General features: G+C 37.3%; 2 protein-coding genes, 1 long non-coding RNA gene, 1 other non-coding gene and 1 pseudogene across 10 annotated transcripts; 2 read left to right on the forward strand and 3 right to left on the reverse strand.

The window, feature by feature from the left end:
- The first annotated feature begins 4921 nt into the window (after window positions 1-4921).
- LOC113336083 (putative protein TPRXL) lies at window positions 4922-6372 on the forward strand. Of its 3 annotated transcripts, XR_003353611.1 has the most exons (3): window positions 4922-5334; window positions 5428-5513; window positions 5723-6372. XR_003353611.1 is itself a non-coding variant. In XM_026582074.1 (2 exons), the coding sequence occupies exon 2, from the start codon at window positions 5909-5911 to the stop codon at window positions 6314-6316; it is 408 nt and encodes a 135-aa protein (XP_026437859.1). In that variant the 5' UTR covers window positions 4922-5513; window positions 5723-5908; the 3' UTR covers window positions 6317-6372. The 3 variants fall into 3 exon arrangements, 2 of the variants coding, with proteins under 2 accessions (XP_026437859.1, XP_026437865.1); XM_026582074.1 differs by having other exon boundaries at window positions 4922-5513; XM_026582080.1 differs by lacking the exon at window positions 5428-5513.
- A 4979-nt stretch (window positions 6373-11351) lies between these two features.
- TRNAL-AAG lies at window positions 11352-11431 on the forward strand. The gene has a single exon. It is a non-coding gene; the product is annotated as a tRNA-Leu (tRNA).
- A 362-nt stretch (window positions 11432-11793) lies between these two features.
- LOC113359334 lies at window positions 11794-13330 on the reverse strand (annotated as a pseudogene).
- A 560-nt stretch (window positions 13331-13890) lies between these two features.
- On the reverse strand, window positions 13891-15330 carry LOC113359343 (uncharacterized acetyltransferase At3g50280-like). The gene has a single exon (XM_026602997.1). It carries the CDS (start codon window positions 15328-15330, stop codon window positions 13891-13893), a length of 1440 nt encoding a protein of 479 aa, XP_026458782.1.
- A 1939-nt stretch (window positions 15331-17269) lies between these two features.
- LOC113314519 lies at window positions 17270-24958 on the reverse strand. Of its 5 annotated transcripts, XR_003342458.1 has the most exons (14): window positions 24312-24955; window positions 23989-24119; window positions 23608-23812; window positions 23430-23522; window positions 21896-21979; window positions 21645-21771; window positions 20818-20964; window positions 20168-20485; window positions 20011-20051; window positions 19678-19847; window positions 19502-19592; window positions 19181-19282; window positions 18997-19056; window positions 17270-18286 (listed from the first exon to the last, which is right to left on the reverse strand). It is a non-coding gene; the product is annotated as an uncharacterized LOC113314519 (long non-coding RNA). The 5 variants fall into 5 exon arrangements; XR_003342462.1 differs by having other exon boundaries at window positions 19436-19592; window positions 20168-20964; window positions 24312-24958; XR_003342459.1 differs by having other exon boundaries at window positions 20168-20964; window positions 23608-23809; window positions 24312-24957.
- Window positions 24959-25349: the final 391 nt, after the last annotated feature.

Raw genomic sequence — 25349 nt, forward strand, 5'->3', positions numbered from 1 at the left:
TCTTTTCCCTCCAGTGGTAATAGTTTCTCCTTGTTCATGCTTTTATTTTCATCCTTAGAACATTGAGGACAATGTAAGATTTAAGTTTGGGGGTGGGGAAGAAACACTTTTTGTTAGCTTTTAGTTGCAATAAATAAACTCCAGAGCCTAGAAATTTATGCCTATTGAGGATTGCACTAACTAATCTAAGTGGATGGAAGCATTTTGATTGTAGGAGTTTGAGGAACCAATCTGATTAGATGTAAACATCTAAAGAGTCTATTCATAAAAGCACAGAGCTCAGGTGTTAGAAATAACATGATAGTTTCACCATATCTCGTTGAGTCCTTTTCACTTCTATTTTTATTTTATTTTGTTTTTAAACTATGTTTCTCTAAGTGATAGGTGGGGCCCGCGATTCAAGTTGTTACCAATGCTAGGGTGAATTAGAGTGATTGAGATACCATAAAAAAAAAAAAAAAAAAAAAAAAAAAAAAAAAAAAAAAAAAAAAAAAAAAAAAAAAAAAAAAAAAAAAAAAAAAAAAAAAAAAAAAAAAAAAAAAAAAAAAAAAAAAAAAAAAAAAAAAAAAAAAAATGAAAGAAGAAAGAAATTGAGACCAGACCATTTGACCAAAAGGAATAAATTCAATAAAGTCGACCACTGGTACCCTTGTATATGCCAGTTGTGTTGACCTAGAGTTAGGTTATCGACCACTGGTACCCTTGTATATGCCAATGTGTTGATATTAGTCAGACTAGTATCTCAATCCATTAGGATAGGTTCATTTTGGCGGAGGCCTTCAGACAGATATGGGAAACGTCGTTCACTTAGTAAACATCAAAACCATCTATGTTTTTCTATATCCATCTTCTTGATCTAACCATGTGATTAGTTTTGACTCCGAATATGATGTCCATAGTGCAACTATCTGAGTAGAGCTCTGTCACTTTATATGAATTTTAGTATGCTTGAATGCAAACTCGTGTACATCAATTGGAATTTCGCATCAGGGTACTTCTTCCTGTAGTCAATAAGTATGCCAACCAAGGAGATTCTTTAGTGCCTTCCAAGGTTCTGCGTAGATAGCTAAGGTCTGGAGTACAGGTTTTGTGGGTATATCTCTGGTAAGCCCTCCCGAGACTTTAACTCGGCCACTAGGGCCACCTAGGGGTTTAAAGGCTTATTGCATACGCTAAATGCAATCGACGATGCCTGCGACAGTGAGTTAGGATTTTATTTTGTAGTTTTGATTTGCTCGGGACTAGCAAATAATAAGTTTGGGGGTATTTGATAGACGCATTTATGTGTCTAATATATCTCAATTGTATATAGTGTTAGCACCCATTTTTGTACTTATTTGGTTATTTTATATATTTGTAGGTGTTTTCAGAAGAATAAGGATTTGCGGCGAAATTGGCTGAAAATGCGGCGTTTGAACCTCCATTGATAGAGTGCCGGAAGCGCCCCAGAAGTGTACCGGAAGTACCCCAGAAATACCCCGGAGGAACCCCGAAAAAAGTGCGGAAAATGCCCCAGAGGAAACTTGCTATATGGACCCTTGATTTTGGATAAGGGGTTACCTAATTACTAAGGGGTGACCCATTTCCAAGCAGCTGCTAAAGGGACACCAGGTCTGGTTAAGGGGACACCACATTCAAAGTTCAAATAATGGAATTTGGCGGGAAAACTAAGTTCACGTCTGATAATTCTCTGTTGGATTTCTGGGCAGTTTTGAGGGAGATTAAATCCCTGAAATCAATTGGGCTAGGCCTGTTAAGAATAAACAGATCGTATGCAAGTGATCTTATCGATCAACTTGGGCTGGAATGGCTGGGAGAAGCGATCAAAGTCCAAACAGAATACGTGTTCTCTGTGAAGTTTTCAAATATATTTTTAGAGATTCTGGGAGAGTTTTACGTTGAAGTAAAGTGTATCTAGTCTTGTTTAAGGATTAGGAGAAGTTTGGAGCGTAAGAAATTGCCAGAAGACGCGTACAAAGCAACAGAAAAGAGATTTCTCTCTCAACTGCACGTGAAGAAAAAAGGGAGATAAACTCGGATTTAATCGAGTTATTTGGACCCTATTGGTATATAAAGGCTGGTGGGAAGTGAGAGAAAGTTTTATCAAGAGTTAGGGGTCGATTGGGAGGCCAACAGAGAGGCGCAGGAGGAGTTGCAGGAATTGTACCTGCTGCTGCTGCTGCCATTAACAAAGCTCGAAGAACACGAAGAACACACCAGCATAGACAGTCGTTTATCAACAGTGTCAACGACTAGCATCCGAGGGTCTTAAAACAACAGCGTCAACAGCAGCCGTGAGGTATGTTTTTTACAGCAGTGGTATTCTATCGTTCTTCTCTGGACGCTTAAAGAGGGTCGTAGTTTCACTGTATTATATTTTTCACTCTTTTAATCATATTTTGAGCATCAAGTATGTATTTTAAGAACATGATTATTATGAGTAGCTAAACCCCAATACTGGGATGATGGAGGAAGCTGTTTTTCAGCCATGTGGTTATTTAAATAATTCTTAATTCACTTTTTGCACCGATTTTAATTGATTTATGATTTCAATTAATTACTTGTGATTTTGTTTGATGGAACATGCTTAGTCCTAGGGATTCTTGATGTTCCATGCTTATAATATACAAGTAATATTTTATGGAATCTAATTTGGCAAAGATAGAGTTAATACTTGTTTTATTTTGAGCTATAATCGCCTAGGATTATTTTCTGAGCCACTTGAATATGAAACACATTGGAATCCTGAGTCCTGGTTCCTCTTGATCTTGTGACAAATTGTGTATATATTTTTGTTTTAAAAATCTTTTCAAGTCCGAGTAACGAACTCTTATTTACCGCAATCGAAATATTACAACATTATTCCTACAATTATACATTGGGGTTTTGTTTGTAATACTGCTAGTGTTAGTGGGGTAAGTGGTGTGACTGATTTTATGAGTCCAGTGAAGAAGAGAACTGTTAGTAAAAGGGTTGAGGTTAGGAGGAGTCCAAAACTTAATAAGACTGCTAGTGTTAGTGGGGTAAGTGATATGAGACCAACAAGACTTGATTTTATGCATGAAGACCCAGTTGTTTCTACACAAACATCTGTTGCGGAAAACCCAGTGCATGAAGCACAAGTTAATGCTACACAAGCATCTGTTGCAGACAACCAAGTACAGGGGAATGAAGATGATGACCAGGTGAATTTACCTAATCTACAATCAGATGACTGTCATCCTAATGATAGGCCTGATTTTTTGTTTGAGGAACATAATGAGGAAGAGGTAAGTGGAGATGAAAGTGAAGAGGAAAGTGAAGAGGAAAGTGAAGATGAAGAAACACAAGAAAAGTACAATTATGAAGATTGGGTTTCTATGTGTGCTAGAGGTATAGATATTGATAATAAGACTGATGATTGTAATGAAGATTTCAATGTAGGTGGGTTTTATGAAGAGCAGAGTGCACCAGTAAATGCTACTTCAGATGAAGAAGTTCCCAGATATGATGTCACTCAAGAGGAAGAAGCTAAGTGGCAAAAAGATTTTGGTGAGCATTTAAAAGAACCACATCGTCTAGAAATGATAAATGAAGATGTTCCTGAGGTTGTACCTGGTGAAATAAGTAGTGGAATGGCTTTTGGAAACATGCAAGATTACAAGGATCATTTAAGGGAATATGCAGTGTTGAAACAGGTATTTTAAGGTGAAGAAGGCAGATAAGAAGAGACACTATTATTATTGTACTTACAAGGATACCCAAAATTGTGCTTGGATGGTGAATGCAAGAAAGTTACCAGATGAAGACGATCCAACAGTCACAGTTAGAGAATGCAACACAGAACACACATGTAAGAATCCGAATGAAGACTACAGCAGGAAATGCAATGCAAAATTTGTAGCCAAATATTTGTTGAAGACAATGGATGTTGCTTCACCAGTGGACAAGGCAGCTGATATAGCTAACAAGATCATTAGACCTCGGTTGCAAACTTACATACCAAAATGGGTTGCTAATAATGCAAGGGTATGATTTTGATGCTTGTTTTGGTTCCCTTGTGTTTGTTTATTTGATAACCTTGTGGTATGTTGGAAATGCTATTTTTTTTTGTGTGTGCATAGAAATTGGTGCTAGCAGAAAGGAATGAAACATTTGAGAGTTCTTACACAAAAGCACCACAATTGGTCACAGCTGCTACTTCATTGAACCCAAATAGCATTGGTCATTTCAGTTGGTCCAAAGAGGGTCAAGATAACAGGTTTGAGAGTGTCATTGTGGCCTATGATGCACAGATCAAAGGTTTTTTCATGGTTGTAGATTGGTTATTGGCTTAGATGGAGCTCACCTGAATGGTAAGCTAGGTGGTGTGATGCTTTCAGCAGTTGGTATAGATGGCCAGAATGGGGTATTTCCTATATGTGTGATGATTTGTATGAGTGAAACTGAAGAAAATTGGTTTATGATGTTAAAAGAATTGAGAAAAAGGATACCTGATATGCCTGGACTAACCTTTATTTCTGATAGAATGAAGGGCATTCTTGAATCAGTAAAAAGATTGTTTCCTTTGGCAAATCATAGATACTGCCTAAGGTAGATTTTGTTTTGGAATTGATTAATGTTTGCCCTTTTTTTGGAAATGATTAATGTTTGCCCTTTTTTTTTCTTTCCAGGCATTTATACAAGAATTTCTTGACCAAGGGATTCAGAAATCCAAGACTCACACACCTTTTTGGCAGGCTGCAAAGGCATACAAGTATCATCACTGGGAGGTAAGAAATGTTTGGTTATAATGAATGTTCATTCTTTCAGTCAAGCCTTATTGCATCAAATGAATTAACTTAGACACCTATTTTCTAGGAGGCCATGCAAGAAATTGCAGAGATAAGTTCAGCTGCATATCAATACCTGATTGATGCAGAGCCTAAGTCTTGGGAAGGTCATGGTTTCCTCATGATGTTGCTTGTGAGCACATCTACTCTAACTTTTCAGAAAGTTTTAATAACATGGCCCTGAAATTCAGAGACAAGCCTCTCACTCAATTGATCGATATGTACACACATTTGGTGATGGTGTTGTTTTCAAATAGAAGAAAGCTTGCTGCAACTTGGCAAGCTGGTGACCTTGTTCCTGCTGGAAAGATCTCATTAAGGTGATGTGTGATCTTAGAGGTAACTATGAATGTGATCCTTCTATAGAGCGCAAAGTGTATGCGATTACTAACAAAGCTACTAGCAAAGTGTTTGTTGTTCGGATGGAAGAACAATCTTGTACATGTCGACAATGGCAATTGAGGAAGTTCCCCTGCATACATGGTGTAGTTGCATTGTTTAAATTGAATCCTGATTGGTCCAAGTGAGTAAATTTACTACACCTAAATAGTTGAATGTGGTTATGCAATAAATGTATGATGAGTGATTGGATCAATTATGTGTGCATGTACTGCAGTAAATACTACACAGTAGACTACTATAAGAACCACCTACTCATGGTAAATAACACCATTGAGAGACATTGATGAGTATCCCAATAAGGTTTGATAACCATAACTTTCTTTCAAATGCTTTAACTTTTTCCATTGTCTGTTTTCAAGTATTCTTGTTTTGAGAATCTTTTCAATGAATAACATTATCTACTTTTGTCCTTTTACTTTATTGTATTATTATTTTTTCATTATTCTCTAGATATGTGCATTTAAAGTATACTAACCCTAAACTTATTTCTTTTGCATACTGGTATCAAGATTATACATCCACACAGATTGAGAGATAAGGGAAGACCTTGTGTCAAAAGAAAGAAGTCCTGGTATGAGAAGAACAAGCCGCGAAAAAGAGTAACAAAGTGCAGTGTATGTAAAGGTATTGATCATAACATTCTAACCTGTCAAGGTCCTCCAGTTGGATCCAACCCCAAGAAGAAAGGAGTGAGAATGGAGTGTTCTGTTAATGGGGATGAGTTATGTATTACTTCAGCACCAACAAAGAAGATGAGGAAGGCCTTGTCTGCACCAAATACTGCATCAACATCTGCATCAAAGAAAGCAACATCATCTGCATCAAAGAAATCAGCTGAGGTACCACAATTGTCAAAGGGCAAAGCAGTTGCTACTACAACATCTACTTCTTCAGCTGGTTCCCAGAAAAAGGGTAAGACAACTGCACCATCCTCCTCCACTGCACCCAAAAGGAAGGTAACACATCCATCTACTTCTTCTACACCTTCATCTGCCTGTTTTAACCAGACTTATCATGGTACTGTTAATATTTCTAGCCAAACAATCAACATTTCTGAGCCACCATCAAAAAGGGTTAGAAAGCCTAACTCTAAATATCAGTAATATCAGAAATGTTGGGTTCCTGTTTTTCCTTATTTATTTTAGCATTTATAGACTTATGAACTTGTAATGGCAGAGATAGTAGTACTCAGTTCTGTTTTATGAATGTTGACAATATTTTTTTTATGAATCTATGGTTTTTAAAGTATGCTTTTTAAAGTACTCAGTTCTGCAAACTAACATTAGATTGATAAATCCTTCAAATCTGTTACATTGCTTTTGTTTACATACATTAACTTCTAATTCTGCACTTTACCTTCACTTTGTCTTTAAACTGTGCACAAATTTGATCTTCAGACTTATAAGATTGCTTTTGTTTTTCCACAAAGATAGCATCAGACACCCATTGGAAATCTTCACATTTTTTGCATTTTAGGTAGCCAATACCATAATTCGATGATGTTTGAGCTATGTTTAACATCATCACCTTAGTTGAATTGCATTTGGGGTTGATACAAGGAGTATGTGACCAAGGACAATCAACAAATTTGTGATCACCAACACAAGCTTTACAACCTCCTTTGTACTGAGGTGTCATGGTTTTAATAGCATCATCAAACCATTCGAAGTATGAACACATAAGATTAGAGCAAGAGAAGAATTTCTTCCCTGAATTAGCACATTCTTTGACCTTTAAAAGTTTCCGAATACCATTACAAGGAACTAATTTACACCTACTGTAGATCCAAGGACAATCAATTGATTGATGATTATTTTCGTTGCACATCTCACATTCCTGCAAATTAAGTAAAAATTAAAGTAAGATGGATAAGATACTCACCCCTTAACTATGTTCTTCTTTGAAAAAATCTTGAAATTGCTCTTACCATTTTCATTTTCTCACTTGAGCTAGCAGCCATTTTGAAGAAAAAAAACCAATATACTGATTTAAGGCTGTGAAAATTCCCCATTTATATAAGTCAGGCGAGACAAGAAAGTGACTGTTATTACAACGGTCGGAATCTACAACGGTCGGATTTAAAACAGTCGAAATATGTAGCCGTTGATTTGAACTCATGTTACACGTGTTGCAATCTTAGATTGTAGGACACGGTGGTCATTCTCTTAAAAAAAACCATTGTTGTAAATATAACAACCAAATCTCCAGCCGTCCAACTAAAAGAATAGCCACGTGTCGCAATCCTAGCTAACAGGACATGCTGGTCATTTTAGAAAAAGAAACATCCATTTCAGTAAATGTAACCACTTCATCTCTGGCCGTCCAATTTTAGTCTAGCCACGTGTCACAATCTAACTAAATGTGGCACATGGTTAAGTAGTCACGTGCTTGTGGGGCATTATGACAGAAGGGTATAAATGATATTTATTTACACGTGCGGGGCCACACGCTTATTGTTTTGACCACTTAACCATGTCAGACGCAAAACATAACAGATTGGGGCATTTCGATTCCGTTTTGGGCATTTTGATCTTTTGCCTAACGTCTGGGGCATTTTCACAACGTTATAGTCCAAATTGGGGCATTTTGCCACTTAACCCAAGATTCAAACAAATTCCTGTGATAAAAAATAATCTCCCAGATTATAACGAATTGGTAGGTTTCTTCAAAGATGTTAAGGAACGCGGGTACCTGACACCATCTAAATAAGTTATCGTTCTCAAATTTCTATTAAGGAACTATATCCATGCTTTCTTTAACCAGTCGAATTGTGTATTCTCTGTGTATGCACGCTTTAATATTTGAATAAATGGTGGTTGTGGTTGTAACTGTTGTAAGCAAGAGGAGGATCAAAACTGGTAGTGTTAAAGAGATCTAGAGAGAAGATAAATAACTGGGACTGAATGCTGACCAACGTTTATAACAAGTCTTACGGTGGAATCCATCATATTCCAAGTATGGAAAAACCATGGATTGTCAAGTCTAGTGGCTTCCAAGTTGGGAAATTCCACAGAAAATCCAAGCAGGGTTTCATGAAATGATGGAAGGATCTGTGGAATCCATCTGAACGCTATTGAGAATAGCGCTTAACTCCAATAAGAATAGCGCAGTAAAAGACAAGGAACACTAATAAGAATAGCGCTCAACGCTAATAGGAATAGCGTAAGTCAAGCGCTCTTAACAATGGCGTTCAGCGCTATTCACAATAGCATTATTGAGCGCCATTCATAATAGCGTTGAGCGCCATTGAAAATAGCATTTAGCGCTATTGAGAACTGCGTTAGCTACTATTTCTTTATTTTACACTATTCTCACATCATTCCTGTTTCTTTACCTATGAATTGAAACTAATTTTTTTTTTGTAACATTTAACGTAGCACGATCTTGTTCAAACCAATAATTGTCCTTTGTAACATTTTACGTAGCAAAATTGAGCGCTAGATCTTTCCATTGCTCCTGAAAAGAAACACCAACATAGAAAATATGTTAAAGAGCTTTTAATGTGTAAAGAAAATCATAAAAATATGGCAAAAAAAATAATTGAAAGAGTTAAAACCAAAAATTACTAACCCTTGTTCCCTAACTGCTATCCTACGTAAATGGAGGAGCTTCGGGTGGTTGCAAAGGCACTTGAACACGATTGCCTTCACTGTCTGAGCGTACGATATACCATGGAGTTTCTGGAAATTCAGGTGAAACTTGTGAGATGTTGTCATACATATACCGTGTTGGATGTATTGGGGGGACCTGATTCACAAGAAATGTTGGATCTTGAGTACTTGCAGCTCCAACTTTATCTCTGTTATCTTGACGCAGCATTTCTTGAAGCAAAAATCCAATAGATTGTTGCTTCCACCACCACGCATATCAACTCTATTCAACATGTTTATAGTCTCTTCCTTCAACCACATCAATAGGATCTGGTGGGTTAACAAGGTCTTCCAAACTTTCACGTGAACTTCTTGGAATTGTTATAAATCCCCTTGTTTTCCTTAAAAACCGTTCACCAAGATACATGATATTATTATCGCTTTTCGGATTATAGAAAGCCACTCTTCGCATGAAGAGTTCACGACCATGCACTATATCAGGATGATCTCTATACACACTAGTTGACCATAGTTTCCATAACGTTCCAACAATAGTCCTCAACTCAATTTGTTGGTGAGCTGTAGTAAGGGAGTGTTTAGCACTATCCCTTTGAAACTTCACTAGACTATCTTTCTTAAATATCATAATCGCATGCCATACATCAAGAGGTACATATTCTTTGAGAAAATGCGTCAAAGTACGAAAGTATATGTAAAACCAATATTCTAGAAGTATCTCCATTCCACACATGTTTTTTCCACCTCTAACAACCGCACTCATGCTACTATACAAGTGACTAAAACAAGCCGAACCTCAATCATAATCAGGAATTGCATTCAAATCACGCAAGGAAGCGATCCAACCTTTGCTTGCTCTTGTAGTGCTACGTGCCATTAAAATTTTTGAAATCACCCACAGTAAGAAGTATCGAGTCATAATCTCCCAATTTTCATCATTAATTGGATTTTCCTTAATATATTTTGCGAGACAACTAATAGGAAAATCACCCGACTTCTTGCTGTAGTTTGCATACCCATGCATAGGTGCAAAGTAGGTATTCTCTAGTTCTTGATTTTCTCTACTTTTCCATCTATTTGTAGCGACGTATTCCAATCTTCTACGACTATTTCCAATAGGAATTCCGGATAAGTGAACAAAATCTAAAGGGGTGAAACCAATTTCAAAGTTTGGGAAATGAAACGAATTGGTGCTATACCACCACCTCTCTATGATACCATAAGATAGTTGTTGACTATCTCTCTTAATTCTAATTTCAAAAAATCTAGCAAGTCCGGAATTTTGAATAACTTCACTAGCGCTTTCATGAACCACTACACGATTATATAAATCCTCAAGGTCCTCCAAATTACTTCTAAAAACAATATCACGTTGTTTATCATGTGGGTTTATACTTGTAGAAACATGTTTCTCATCCCACTCTTTTGCAGTCAACAACATACACACATCCATGTCCATATCTATACAAAATCATCAAATAAAAACTAGTCACACAATGCACTTAATTGTTTACATAATGTAACTAAAACATGTTAATTCATTATCTCATGGAAATTTCACGCAATACACAATGTTCATCATCTAAAACCCTAAATCACATGTCAAATTCGTCATAGTCGGAATCACAATTGTTATCATTCATCAAACAATAGGGTATCATGCATACAATCAACAATCATATCATCTAAAGCCCTAACATTTCATCAAACCATAAAATAAACTCAAATTACAATTTCACTAACCTTTCTTTGGATTCTCAATCAAATTGAGAAATTGAAGTATGCTTAGATTCCTTATGACGCCAAGAACAAACCCTTTGAACCAATTTCACTGATTTGAACCATCATGCCAGAAATCAACAAGGGGGGTTTTAGGGTTTGGTTTTTCTTATGTTTGAGAGAAGAGAAGAAGATGAACGAACTGAACTGGGGAAGGGGTCGATGGTGTTCTGAACAATAGCGCTCGACGCTATTGATAATGGCGTTAAACGCTATTCACAATAGCGCTCGGCGCTATTAACAATAGCGTTCTGACCGTTGACTCAAATCGAGCGCTATTCTTAATAACGTTTTGATGCGCTATTCTTATTAGTGTTTAACGCTATTCTTAATAGCGTTCCTCTGGATTCCACAATTACACTTACACTTCCATCCACAGTTCCAAATGCTGAGGTGGCGTGGAAGATGTAAGATGGATGTATTCCACCTTTACACTTATAAAAAGTCTCCTTTAGCAGACCCAAAATACAATCAGGATTCAGGAGGACGTACCCGGCCAAATAGCAGATATACGAGCCTGACAGTCCCCTTCAAAATATATGTTGTGCAGATTTATATCTACAGCCATTGAGCAACTGACGATAGATCTTTTGAATCTTCTGTTCAGGGCTGAGTCGGAGATGCACTTTGCCCCCTTGGAAATTGCCTGCTAACTAGGATCCGGAATACAGATATGTATAATTCTCTTTCGGTCTGCTGAAAGGGGCTTAGTATTATCACATGTTCGCTACAATGAACTAATCGGCAACAAGTTGATATGGCCGAGTTGGTCTAAGGCGCCAGCTTAAGGCGCTGGTCCGAAAGGCGTGGGTTCAAATCCCACTGTCAACAAATAACCATTTTATTTTGTTTGTTTTTATCTGCCATCTGAATTTCTGACAAGGTGCATGAGCATGAGTGATTACGGAGAAACTCTGGTGAAAAAAATACGTTTCATTTCATGAAAAGAAAAAATACAACAGATCGTATATACATTAGGCCTGACATAGTCATACCGAGTCTTGGCAGCTCTTTTTTCTTTCTTTTTTTTTAGATTCCTTTCCAGTGCACTTCTTTTTTTCTCTGTTCAAATTTCAACTTTTACAATGCCGTCAATTGCTTGCAGCAACTGCTATTACCAGATTTAGTTTCAACCTGGAGCGAAATCAGTTGAATCGACCAAAAACACGTATGAGAATAATGCAATACTACGATCAGTAAGTAGAAACCGTCGTGGATGTATGGTGGACACCAACGACAGCATCATCTGGGATATATTTACCCCAGAACCAATGTTTTTTCCATATATTGTTCATTTCTTCAATCTGTACGTTCTTCGTCTCAGGCAAGAAGAAGAAAATGAAGAGAGTCATTATCAAGACAAACGCGCCAAAGAAGAAGAACAGACCAAACTTCATGTGACAAAGCATGGTAAGGAATGCTTGGGCAATGATAAAGGTAAAAAACATGTTGACTGATATTTTGATAGCTTGTCCTGCTGATCTGATCTCCAGAGGGAAGATCTCACTTGGAACCAACCATCCCAAAGGTCCCCATGACCATGCAAATGCCGCAACATATGCACAGATCAAGACTAGTACTAGATATGAGCTCGACTTCGACATGGATCCAACTCCTTCTACTCCAAACTTCATGCCGAGTATGACTCCTACTAGGATCTGACAGATGAGCATCTGAATTCCACCTTCGAGGAATAACATTCTTCGACCAACTCTGTCGACTGTGCTGATAGAAACAAAAGTGGCAAACATGTTGACGAGTCCAGTGATAACAGCGGACATAAGTGCTGCATCATCACCGAAGCCTATAGTCTTAAATAGGACTGGTGCGTAAAACATGATGACGTTGATGCCAGTGAACTGTTGGAAGAACGGAATCATAATGGACATGATGAGTTGAGGCCTGTATCTGGGTGCAATATGTTCCTCCATGGATGTTCAATCTTCTTTGCTGCTTCGCTTGCCTCGATAAGGTCTTAAAATTCTTCTTCCACTTCTTGGTTTCCTCGGATTTTCTGCAACATAATTTTAGCCTTGTCTTGATGACCTCTTTCAAGGAGTGAATTTGGGGTGTCCGGAAGGAAAACGGCACCAACAGTCATTATGATTGCTGGTACGGCTGCAAGAGCCAGTGAAACTCTCCATCCGTATCCACCTTTGATCTTGGCGGTACCGTAATTCACCAGATTTGCTACCAATATTCCAATTGTGATGGCCAGTTGAAATCCCATGTTAAGGGCTCCTCTCAGTTTTGCAGGTGCCATCTCTGACAGATAAACTGGAACAGATTGGTTGGCGTACCCTACACCTATACCAAGTAATATCCGACCGAGAATGAGCATCGTGACATTTGTGGCAGCACCATTAAGGGCCGAACCGATCAAAAATATAATCCCTCCTACAAGCATTGAAACTTTTCTTCCGAAGATTCTCGTTGTTACGGAGGCAGCAAATGAAGCAACCAAAGCCGCAATGTACAGAGAAGAAGTGAAGCTTGTTAACACCTGACTATCAAATTTGCAGTACTGATTAGTTTTACCGGTATCATCTTGCATCTTTTTATATACCGAAGGAAAGAACTTCTCCAGAAACACGTCCATGGACGTTACTCCTCCTGAAATCCCCAAGTCATACCCAAAGATGAGGCCACCAGACAAGTCATGAGCACAAACATGGTAATCTTTCCACCATAATCTTTTGTATCTCCTTGAATAACCATACCTCCCGCCATTTTACTGCGATCTTGAAACAACTTGAAAGGTCTTTTTAGTTTCTCCTTGAACCAACTTTTATGGAAAAATAATCTTGGTACTCAACACTTTAATAATGCTGCTGACACACCAAAGATAATCTTTGTGAAGCTAAATTTTCTTTAGCAAAGGGCGAAAATGAGGGCGATGTTTTAATTCAATTAGATTATGTGGTTTATATATCTAGAAATGTAATCTTAAATTAGTTTTTGCTTAAAATAGTCATTTCCTGTATTGATCAATGCTTATCCATTTTCTTACTACTACTCTTGGAACACTAGTTTTTAACCTTTAAAGTCTAATTTTAGTATATGTACCTTGAATGTTTTGTTGGATAAATGGATTAACAGATATATATTTTTATCCCACAGCTGTGTATATCTCTCTGTTAGAAGGATTAGAATAACTTGTAATTACTTTGCAGTCTAATGATAAGCAAACTGAACGAGATTTAGTAGCCTAATATGCCAACTCATTTGCGGTTTGGTTGGATGATAAGCAAACAGAAAAATAGTACGTAAGCAACATTTAGCAAAGGTAATCAAACACAGGCAAGATGTTCGGAATGAATTGCATGAGGAGATACAGCATTCATAAACTCTGCATCAGATTCAAGTGCGCTCATTGATTCAGGCGCAAGACAAACCTCCAGCATCACACTCCCTATCCCTGTTAGACCACGGTATGATGTCACCTTCCCATCGAATTTATTAGCAAATCCACTACGTGCAGCCACTGCCATTCCCAGCCCAAAATCACAATCATAAACGTCAAATCTAGGTGAAATTTCCATCCTTACACTAGCCATGTCGAAAATTGGCCTCATCTGATATATACGTGGTTTCTTCATCCAATCCTCGGCCAATCCTCGGATCTTCTCATCAGTGTGTTCCTTAATAGCCTCGTGCAAAATCAAGGCCGCCCATCCAATACCGTGATGTAATAGGTCCCCAATAGTTGTAGTCGCACAAACTGTTTGAACGCAATTACCGAAGTAGTTGTCAGACAAAGGTGGGTTCAGTCTCAGCCTGTCGCTAATTGCTAACTTGCAAACAGTTTTTCCATGAGGAGGATGATGTCGACGTGCCCGTGTTATTGACCTCCATACATGAGCACTTAAGGCTTGAAAACAAGAGATTTGAGTAGTTTTTGTGTTACATTCTTCTTCATTGGCTTTAGCTTTGAGTTTTGCCAGTGATTCTGCAGTGAAATGGAACATTCTTTCTCTGAGTAATGGCGGTTCGTATCGGTCGATGAAGTCTTTATGGTGAGAGAATCCAAGGTTGATGAGGAATGAGTCTCCGTCCCTTTCCATAAACCAGCGTTTAGTTATTGGTGGAGGAGAAATATTGCAGTCAATATTTTTATCACCTTCTCCTCCTTTGCTTAGTCTCCTATTGATTTTTGCAAATGCATGGAAAAATTTCCAGTAAGAGGTCCCATCACCTATAACATGGTTGAATATGCATCCCACAAAAATGCCGTCCAATAACTCGGTCACCTGCACCACTAACAGAGGCTCTGTGTGTCCGTCATGGCAAATGGCTCCCTCGAGCGCAAAAAATGATTGAACAATTCGGGGCACATCGATCGGGGTAAGAATGTCCAACATGGTTATATCTGCAGCAGCATGAATGAACTCGGCTCCTAGAGAGTCATTGCTGCAGTCTACGTAAATTCCATAAAATGGTGGCTTGTCTTGTTTTTTTGTCACCATACGGCCTGAAAGAGGGTAAAAATGAGTTAGTGTTATCGAGAGAGATTGTTTAATTCGATGAATGAAGGTTATGGTTGGGTTTGGATCTTCTAATGAAGGTGCGGGTTTCCGAAAGAGAAGACCCTGTTGAATGTAATGTGCATTGAAAAAAGATAGATCCCATGGAGTCAAATAGTGTGGTTGTTTTGATTCTTCAAAAACTTTGTGTGGTTTGATGGTGCATTTTGAAATCTGTCGAACAACTTGAGTAGTTTCTGGATTCATTTGGTTTAGTGACTAATATATATATATATATATACAGATGATAGTGATCTTATTTAGTGAACGATCTTAAATTTAACTTAAACTTATATATAGGAAACTACAAGATTTCAAGTCTAATGTGCCCGTCAATTGTGCTATGGCTTTATTAGAATAGGGGAAAAAGAATCAGTTGAATATTCATCAAAGTTGTTCACCACTTGTATTTTTCTTTGTTTATTTGATTCTGGATGTCAGTACTAATTCCCACTTATATGTAAAAAGTCGGAAATTAAAGAAATAAGACTAGCTGGACTTTGATCCTCTAGGCATAATGAGACAACTCCATCCCATTCCCATATCATATCACCATGCATCCCATGTATGTTAGGTGCGAACTCATTCGCGGTTTGGTTGGATGATAAGCAAACAGAAAAATAGTACCCAAAAATCTTATATCGAATAATAGCATACTGGCCGGATGATCAGTTATTTATATAAAAAGAAAAGGGAACCGTATATATCGCGAGCACTTTGGATAGTTAGTTCAACTTCGAGGATTGAATCCAGAATGAAAAGTACAACACGCAGAGTCTCGCATGAAATCCAGAAAATTATGAATATATTCCGCAATAAGACTCCCATGCAAGTAACACGCACATCTTGTGCTTATGAGTGACACTTTCCGCAGCAAAAAATAACAATCATCACCGTTCTTAAACTCCGACGTATATCCACACTCACAAATACTTCTTTCTTCCATTGATAGGCGATTGTTTTAACTACACTTACCAAAAACCATAGTGTTGCGTTAAGTGTATGAATCTTCAATCTTCATATTCACTTCGTTCAAGAAGACTCATTCTCACAAAACCCTTCGTTCTTACGAATCATGTTTGGGAAAGTAAGAAAGTTGATCCATTTCCGTGTCCGCTCATACCGATTGTCCGAATTAGGACATAAACCAAGTTTCTTACTTCATTCATCATTTTCCTCTTGCTCTTCTTCTTTAGCAACAACAACCCAAACAACTTTGATTTATTGGTAACTTTTCTTCCAACACCTTCCATATCTTTTAATGAAGAATATAAAGAGAGTACGTTTTGATCTAAAGAAATGAAATGGAATGATGATGGGTACTGTAAGTTTGAGTCCAGGAGGGTTTTCTTTATTAAAAAAAAATATGAAAAAGGGATTATATTTATTGATGGAGAGATAGCTCACTACCACCCATAGTTACCATGTAAAAGGAAAAAGTTAGAAATGGAGGCAGGAGCTATGTTAGTTGATTTTTAGTACCAGAGAGTCGTGCGCTCATTCTCATTGTCATTGTCATAGTCATAGTCACAGAGAAGTGGACAAGTCTGTTTTCTTGTAGTTTGCGTAATACTATGTCAAATTGCCAATGTTGATCTATTCTACCGGTACATCCGTACATGTATAAACTGAGATTTTTAAACATTAGCCGTGAACGAAAAACCGGCTTAGTGAGCCAACAAAAACATAAGTTGCATTACTACATTCTACGCGCAACCCGAATACGGCCGATTAGAAGCTGCATCAGCTTGGCATGTTAGTACTCAGTATTCTTGTTTGCTTCCTTATGGTTATGCGTGTATTTCCTATCTTAAATTTTGTCTCCTCTCTTTAATCGTTTGGCCGGAAATCTCCGTCGTTAACTCAAAATAGGCATTCTGGGCCCATGTCATGTTGCTAATGGACCCCTTTATTTTCCTCTCTATATCAGTTGATGACACAGCACCTGATCCGAGTAACAACGACAGAGGAACAACGCCAAGAAAGCGACACATCAGGCGAATAACATGATTAGCCATTTTACTTTTGTTATACCTACTGATTTCAACTCTGCTACAAAACAACGACTTTCTTGGATCGGCAACCAGTTCATAACAATAATGCACCTCAAATGCTTTCACCACAATGAAAACAAGGAAGAAAGACAAAAACAAACTGCTATCAAATCAGTTCACATTTCTCAATTCCAAAAATAAGCTCCAAAATCGATCCACAAGTAACAACCTTAGCATTATGAACTTCAATTTGAAACTTTCTTCCTATATATCTCCCACCTGTGCTATCACTCACTGTTTAAATACAAAAGTTGCTGAGTTTTCAAAACTACCTGTGTCTCAAAATGAGTAGAACCTACATGCCTCAAATTGGATCATGTTTTAGCGGTAATTTGTGGCCGGTGGAGATCTCTGTCATTGTCCAAAGACACTTCAGCCCATTAACAACCCTAATTAACATAATACATAGATATTACATACATGATAACTGACTGACAAAGCCTAATAACCAACTATGACTATACCACCAGTGACTTTGAACACAGGCAACTCAAACCCATTTCCACAGCCTTTACTGTTCAATTGTTTCAGTACATGAACCAGAATGTTACAGTCACTTGGCAAACAAAAAGAAAAATGTTCTTTTTTTTCTTCTTCTAAACACTGCAACGCTGCAACAAGAGCTTTCCGTCTACATCAAAGACGTGCAGAACCCAGTAAGATTCTACTTGAGTTAAGAAATATAGTGAACCCCAGGTAGAATCTTACTATTTTTTTAGCTAGTGAAGTTCAGGCTTCACTAATCTTACAAGCGGCCAGCGGAAACACCAAGAATAAAAAATCCCTCAGACATCCCATCCTAGTAAGGTATTGATTTTTCCTGTTACCCTTATTGCAGGCACATCAGAGACAAACTATGCACAGACTCAATAGTCTACTTGTTCATACTCTAATCACATGTATCCTGCACCAAGAATTAGCGCGTTTGCATCAGACCAGAGGCACCACAGTATTGTACATATAGCACATGGGAATGCAACAGTTTTTCACAGGAATCGGCTTCTTCTTCATAAAAATTGTTACTCAGACACTTCATAAGATTAGAATAGCATGTTCTCAGAAGCCTAAGAAATGGGTGCTGCACGAGTGCCGGTAGCTATTCAATATTTCTGCAAGCCAATTGCATAAAGTAAATTGTAAATTATATACTCATTTATATGGAAAACAATGACTAAAAATAACAAAAGAAAGCAGCTTAGAACAGAGCTGGCCATTCGAGGGAATTTTGTCTAAGCTATCTTCTATATTTCTATTTCTCTTGACTGGTCGTTTTCAAGATATACTACCACTACACCAGCAAGTGTCGAATAAGAGGAGGATGAGAACTAGTAGTGTTAAAGAGATTTAGGGAGTGGGGATAAAAAGATAGATAACTGGGACTGAATACTGACTAAGGTTTATAACAACAGGGGGTGGGTGCATGTGTAGGTCATGGAAAATTGAAGCAGGACCCGACCCTTACAAATCAGAATTTTGTCTGACCACCTCTAAGACCATGGGGTAGGTACCTCGAATTTCAGGGGTTCTCTCTAATCGTTATTGGATTTTGTTGGAAGGGTCACATGCTTTTACTATATGACACATGCCTATTCCTTTTACCTATGGCTAAGGGAAAGTCGACATGGAATGGCCAAAAAAGTAGAGGTTTCGTTCAGTTTTATTGACAAGCATCGTTCTAAACGCGCCCAAGAGAAATCCAAAATACATTTTGTGGGATTAATTTGGCATGCAGCTTGTATTATAATGATATCATTTACCACAGGGGAAAATAAAGAAAGACACGAAAACGAAAGATTAGTTAAGATAACTCATGGATTACCTCTCCTCCAAAAAGAACGCAGTCAGATTGCGTGCATCCATCAACAATGCCTTCTATGACCTGAATAAGCAAAGAAAAAGTCAGGGCTGTCACATACAGGGACGAACGTCGGAGGGAAAAACAGTAGAAGAATTTTTTTTAAAAAAAACCCTTGAACATTCTTAAAACACTAGCTTTTGTCCACCTTTTCAGTCAATTCAACATCGAGATGGCTTGTAACATAGTTATCGAGGAAAAATACAGGCTTAGCTCCAGAAGTAATGATATCATTGACTCTCATGGCAACCTGGAAACAGAAAAGATTTTAATGTCAGTCCTAATTTGTTCAAAGTTCAGCTTGGAACATACAAGGTTATCCCACTAGTTTTCATGGATTACACAGACATATAAGAGACATAATTCAACCATGAACAGTCAAATGAAAGACCAAATAATAAACCTGGAATAGCTTCCAAGTTGCAGGAATGAAAAGCGACTATAAAGACCAACATATGCACGTAAGTACCATTTCAGATTGGCATTGAGAAAAGTTTTTTCTCCCCATTGTGCACCTGCTGTTAATGCCTTCAGCTTTTGTTATTGCGATTGGAAAATACCTTACGAACACACAAGTCAGAATACATTAGACATGAATGTAAACAAGAAAATTGCCAAGTGCACATGACAGAGTTATGGATTTACCTGATGCTTCGTGATCCAAAATTTCACAAGATCCTTCGAATCCCTGTCAGTTAACGCATATCTGCCAGACACATTTCGTTTGTATCGTGATGTAATTTCCATTTAGTTTTCTTGAGCCTATATATTCACAGGCAATAGACAAGGTAGCTTTTTATAGCGTTCATCAAGTCCTGCAATAAATTTATCATCCAGTGCATAAGTCGCACAAAAAAAAAAGACCATATGGCACCAAAACAAGCAAACATAAGATAACTTATCTAATAATTTTATAGTTAATCACATGCCAAAAGATTGAAAGAAGATAAAATTGAAGGTTATGCTGAGTATGTTCACCTGAAGTCCGCCCACATCCACTTCTTATTCTCCTCAATGGTCTGTCCAGTTGGAGAAAGAAGATTACTTAATTTCAATTAAAAACCACACAATTCTAATCAAATCTCAAAATGAATACAAGACCAAGAATAAAAATGATGTTGATGAGTTTACTTACAACCAGCAAGGAGATGATGTCCATTTGGATTTTGAAATCAGCAACTTCTAGGCTTGAGAGAGGCAAACACCGCAAACCACTGAGTGAAGACTTTCTTCACCAAAACCACAAAATCTTAAAGGTTCACTTCCAACTTGTGAGGTGAAACCAGTATTTCCCAGTCCGCCTATGCCGAAAATCAAACATAAATCATGCATTTTCTTCTTGATCTTCATCTTCTGTATTACCCGAGTGTTTAAAAACAACAACTTATATTTGAACAATTTCTGTTAGATCAGCTCCTTCTATGTCGTAACCCTTGCTCCTGTTGGTGGTTTTCTGAAAAAGGAAAGTCCGCGACATTATTCCAGAGAACTTTTTCTTAGCATCATTAACCCCACTAATAAATGTTTCCCACAGGATTATCGGTGCTTGTACTTTTTCTTTGGCAAGAGCGATGGTTTCACAGGAAGAAGACAAAACCAAGTTGAGATAGTAAATCTTAATTTTTCATCCTGATGCCATTTTTCTTACAAAAAAACTACAGATAATTAACCCAAGATTTGCCATCAACTACTACATGCAAGGTTTTCATCCTCAAAAGAAAAAAAAGCTTGCTATGACCTTCAACAATAGCATTTAGTATGTAGAGATAGGGTTCACAGTGTAACCTTCCCTTTCTTAATATCTTCCACCTGTGCTGTTGCTTCAGTATTTACTTGTAGTCATGTAGCCAGCCAATAAGGGCGGGCAGCCTATGACACAGTTTAATGAGGTGGATGTGAAATGTGATATACAAGTCTCAAAATGATCACAACCTGCATGTCTCAAATAGAATCAAGATTGTAAACAACCACAAACACAGGGATGGATCAAGATATGTAGGTAAGAATGAAAACACACAACTTTCCAATGCTTGCGGCTTGCACACTCTATTTGTCTAATCTAGTGTACTAGGATACGCTCAAGTCGTATTATGCTGAGAGGATGTTTCAGAAAACCTAAAAGCTATCCAGAATTGATTGACAACTACATCCAAATTACATCGGATTGATAAGAACCAACACAAAGATATTTCAGGTATTGAAGACATGGAAACAAGTGGTCAAGTATTTCAAGAAGAACCAGTCTAACTGAGCATAGAAAACTCAGCAGGGCTTCTAAGTTCTAACAAGTTTTTGATGCGGGATGTATAAAACAGGAATAAAAACAACATAGAATCAATTCACACCACAGAAGAGGAACCTAATTCATGTAAGGATCCAGAAATAGTACATCAAATCAGATGCAAATAATGCTTATGGTGTAGCAGTATCAAATGTCGATTAGCATATTGTACTCCCATTCTTGACTAAGTCTTGTAATGTTTTATACAGACAAAAATGAGAAATGTTTCAACCATGAACAATCGAATCCAAAGACTAAATCAAACCTCAAATAGCTTTCAATTTGCAGGAATGAAAAATGACTGTACAGACCAACATATGCATGTACATACCATTTCAGACTTGCATCGAGATACACAACATTTGAGTCGATGGCTGCTGAAACCTCATCGGTGTGGAAACACCCATTTCCAGAAACTGCAACATGTTCTCCTTATTAGGCAGAATTTCTGATTTCTCCTGGGAGAAAAAAGGTTAATGTCAGCATTACATATTATAACCATAATCAACAACTTCGTCTGACAAGGAAAGTATTACGATAACCAACAAGATAAAGTACCCCATTTTGGAGATAGTCACTTACTAGATCTGACAGAGATGCAAGACTGTCCCGTTCAATGTCGAACTAAGATCTGAAAGCACGGGATTGCGTAGTTAAAGAGATAACCTGCAAATGTAGAGATAATAAATGTCCTGCATGAGAAATTGCTACAACAAATAAATGTAAACCTACTCCAAGTTACTCAATGTGAACTGTCACAACCATGGCAGCTGATTCATTTAAAATCAAATTAAAATAGCACACTTTAAACTGCCCAAACACTACAAGCAAATGTACTGGAATGAGAATCAATGCCTACACAAACCAAGAACCAGTTGAATAAGGTTTGATTATTTCACAAATGACCAACGAAATAAGCAGACTTATACAGGAAACTAAAAGTGCTTGATAGACCGAAGTGGCCACAAGTAGAACGATATAAGCATGAGCATGTGTACCTAAGAAGACTCTTAGAAACAGCATATCCTGAATGCCAAGGCAGACACTTATTCTAAATTGTAATTTAATCATTCTTATTAAATTACACAAAATGGAGCTCTATTTACGAGGCTTATGCTAATTTGTAATTTAATCATTCTTACTCACTCAAATTACCCCCCTATAAATCGCAGATAAACATGCATATCTTTCCCTAACAGGTATCGTTCTAACTTCTAACTACCAGAAGCATGTACAGTATATGAAAAAAGTTGAAATATGGTGGAAGGAAAATTCAAAACAGACATAAAAATTCACAAAACAGGATCAATGGAACACCAAAATAGGTTCGACAGTTGTAGTCTAATAAAGATAATGTCATACAGTCGCAGAAGCAGAGATTGTAAACAGCCACAAACACAAAGATGGATCAAAATATGTCGAAAAGGAATGAAAACACAAAACTTTCCAATGCTTGCGGCTTGGACACTCTATTTGTCTAATCAAGTGTATGGAAAATATTATACACCTAAATATTAGAACACATTCGAGTCATATTATGCTGAGAGGATGTTCCCAAAACCTATTAGCTAACTAGAATTGACTGACTACTACAGTTTAAACACCAGTTCCAATTCCATCGGATTGATAAGAACCAATACAAAGATACTTCAGGTATTAAACAAAAAAACTTGAAGACATGGAAACAAGTGGTCAAGTATTTGAGGAAGAACCAGTCTAACTGAGCATAGAAAATTCAGCAGGGCTTCTAAATTCTAACATCAACAAATTATGGTAACAAGTTTTTGATGCGGGATTTAGAAAACAAGAATATAAAAGCAACATGGAATCAAATTGCACCACAGAAAACGAACCTAATTCATGTAAAACCCAGAAATAGTACATCAAATCAGATACAAACAATGCTTATGGTGTAGCACTATCAAATGTTGACTAGCATATGTACTCCCATTCTTAACTAGGTCTTGTAATGCTTTATACAGACAAATATGAGAAATATTTCAACCATGAACAATTGAATCCAAGACCAAATAATAAACCTTGAACAGCTTGCAAGTTGCAGGAATGAAAAGTGACTGTAAAGACCAACATATCACATATGCATGTATGTACGTACCATTTCAGATTTGCATCAAGAAGAGTTTTTCCTCCCCCATCGTGTGCTTGGCATTTTGATGCCTCTACTCTTGATATTGAGACCGGAAATTACCTTACGAAAGCACGAGTCAGTATAAATTAGACATGAATATAAAGAGGAAAATTAATAAGTGAATGTAACAAAGTTATGAATTTACCTGATGCTCTTCACTAGTCAAAAATTTCACAAAATCCCTCCACTCCTGTCGGTTAACGCGTTTGGGTTTATCTGCAAGACAAATTTCATTTGTATCGTGGAGAGTATAGCGATGTCATGGCCTGAATCGCTAAAACTTCCGCCTGAGCTTTTGTAAGTATCGCCTCAACTTCTGCTCTATTTCTGTCGGTCTGAGTGTTAAGCTGCTGCAATGTTGCATCAGAAATTAGAATGGATTTAATTTTCAACATGTAAAAAGGATTAACTCCAAAGCCTTGGCATACCAAACAACAAAAAAATGGTAAGACATCAAGAGCTACTGACAGTGGTCCTTATCCACTTCAGCCTCCAATAATCAAAAACATGTTGATTAAATCCTAACCTGATTCTTTTTGATAATCATCTGTATGCTTAGTGTATTGGGAGTAATTATCAAGACCTTCGGGACAGACGCAACACTTTTCACAATTTTCCTTTTTCAACCAAGACCCAATCTGAGAACCCTTTGGGAATCTGTTAATGGAACAAAAATACAATCAAAACACTAGATTAATCAGAGAGTGTGAAACAAATACTTTAAAACAGTTCGATTTTCCATCTGAGAAAAAAAAATGTAAAAATGTGGATAAATAATAAACTAATTAGCAAGTTTTCCCCTCTTCTTATCCATAATAAAAACCACATAGACTACAATTTTAACATTACCTTAATACCGGTTTTAATAGAATCAGGATCTTGTCTAAAAATCATTGATCTCCCGGACTATCCAAGAATCGAGAGGTACCAATACGCGTTACAAACATTCTTTTGGTGATTGAGGATGATGTTATCTGAAGGTCCATGGAATAATTCAAGTCTATCGGTCTATCTTGATTTGAATGAGTACAAGTAAAAGAAGACCACGTAGAAACCACAAAATCCTCCCGAGATCATCCAGTAATTCCAAATCAGCACATACAGATTATTTGCATTTCGATTTTCTTTTTCCCTTTTTTTCTTCTTCTTCTGAATTACCGGAGTATTCAGTAACAAGTTCGATTTAACAATTTCCGTATCACCAGATTCTTCCATATCTTAAAGCCTTGCTGCCGCCAGTGCAGCTGCTTATCCTCTCAGAACTTTGAGTTTCTTAAGTCTAGGGTTTTCACCTCAAAATGGATTGAATTGTGGGAATAGTCCCCTTTACACCTCAAGGGTTTCTTGTTATTTACACCCAACCTTTACTATCTTACTCTTGTTTGGTATTTACCAATGTACTCTGGGTAAAAATTGTTTCTTCCCAAATTGCAATGACTGAGAGCATTTTACACAGTTGTTTTCCCAAAGTTGCAGAGTAAGCCTGACAGATGATGCCTTACTGTTCTACTTAGTTAAAAGATTAATTAAAATCAAAATACTACGCATTAGCGTCTGAAGACTTGCAACAGTGCAACATGCAAGACTTATTTGAAAACTATACAACTTGGCATTTTTATTAAATTTAAGCTACCGATTATCTGGAGTATAAATATAGTTTCAGCATCCACTTTTGTATACATACTTTCGATTCTCTCTTATTTCTCACTTGATCACTTGATTTTAGCCTCCACAGATATAGTTTGTGAAATGGAAGTTCTCCCCGACGGTATACACATCTGCTTGAATATGCATTTTAGCAACATGCCCCGCACTTATACTTCAACGCTATAACATATGGAACACTCCAGCAAATTTCACCCAAGAATCCATATTACGCTATAACAT

This window comes from Papaver somniferum, chromosome 1 (genome assembly GCF_003573695.1).
Source record: "Papaver somniferum cultivar HN1 chromosome 1, ASM357369v1, whole genome shotgun sequence".
Classification (NCBI taxonomy): Eukaryota; Viridiplantae; Streptophyta; class Magnoliopsida; order Ranunculales; family Papaveraceae; genus Papaver; species Papaver somniferum.

Bases quoted from the DNA above. Each gene is read 5' to 3' on its own strand.
- LOC113336083 (XM_026582074.1), top strand. From the start codon at position 5,909: ATGGAGTGTTCTGTTAATGGGGATGAGTTATGTATTACTTCAGCACCA.
- LOC113359343 (XM_026602997.1), bottom strand. From the start codon at position 15,330: ATGAATCCAGAAACTACTCAAGTTGTTCGACAGATTTCAAAATGCACC.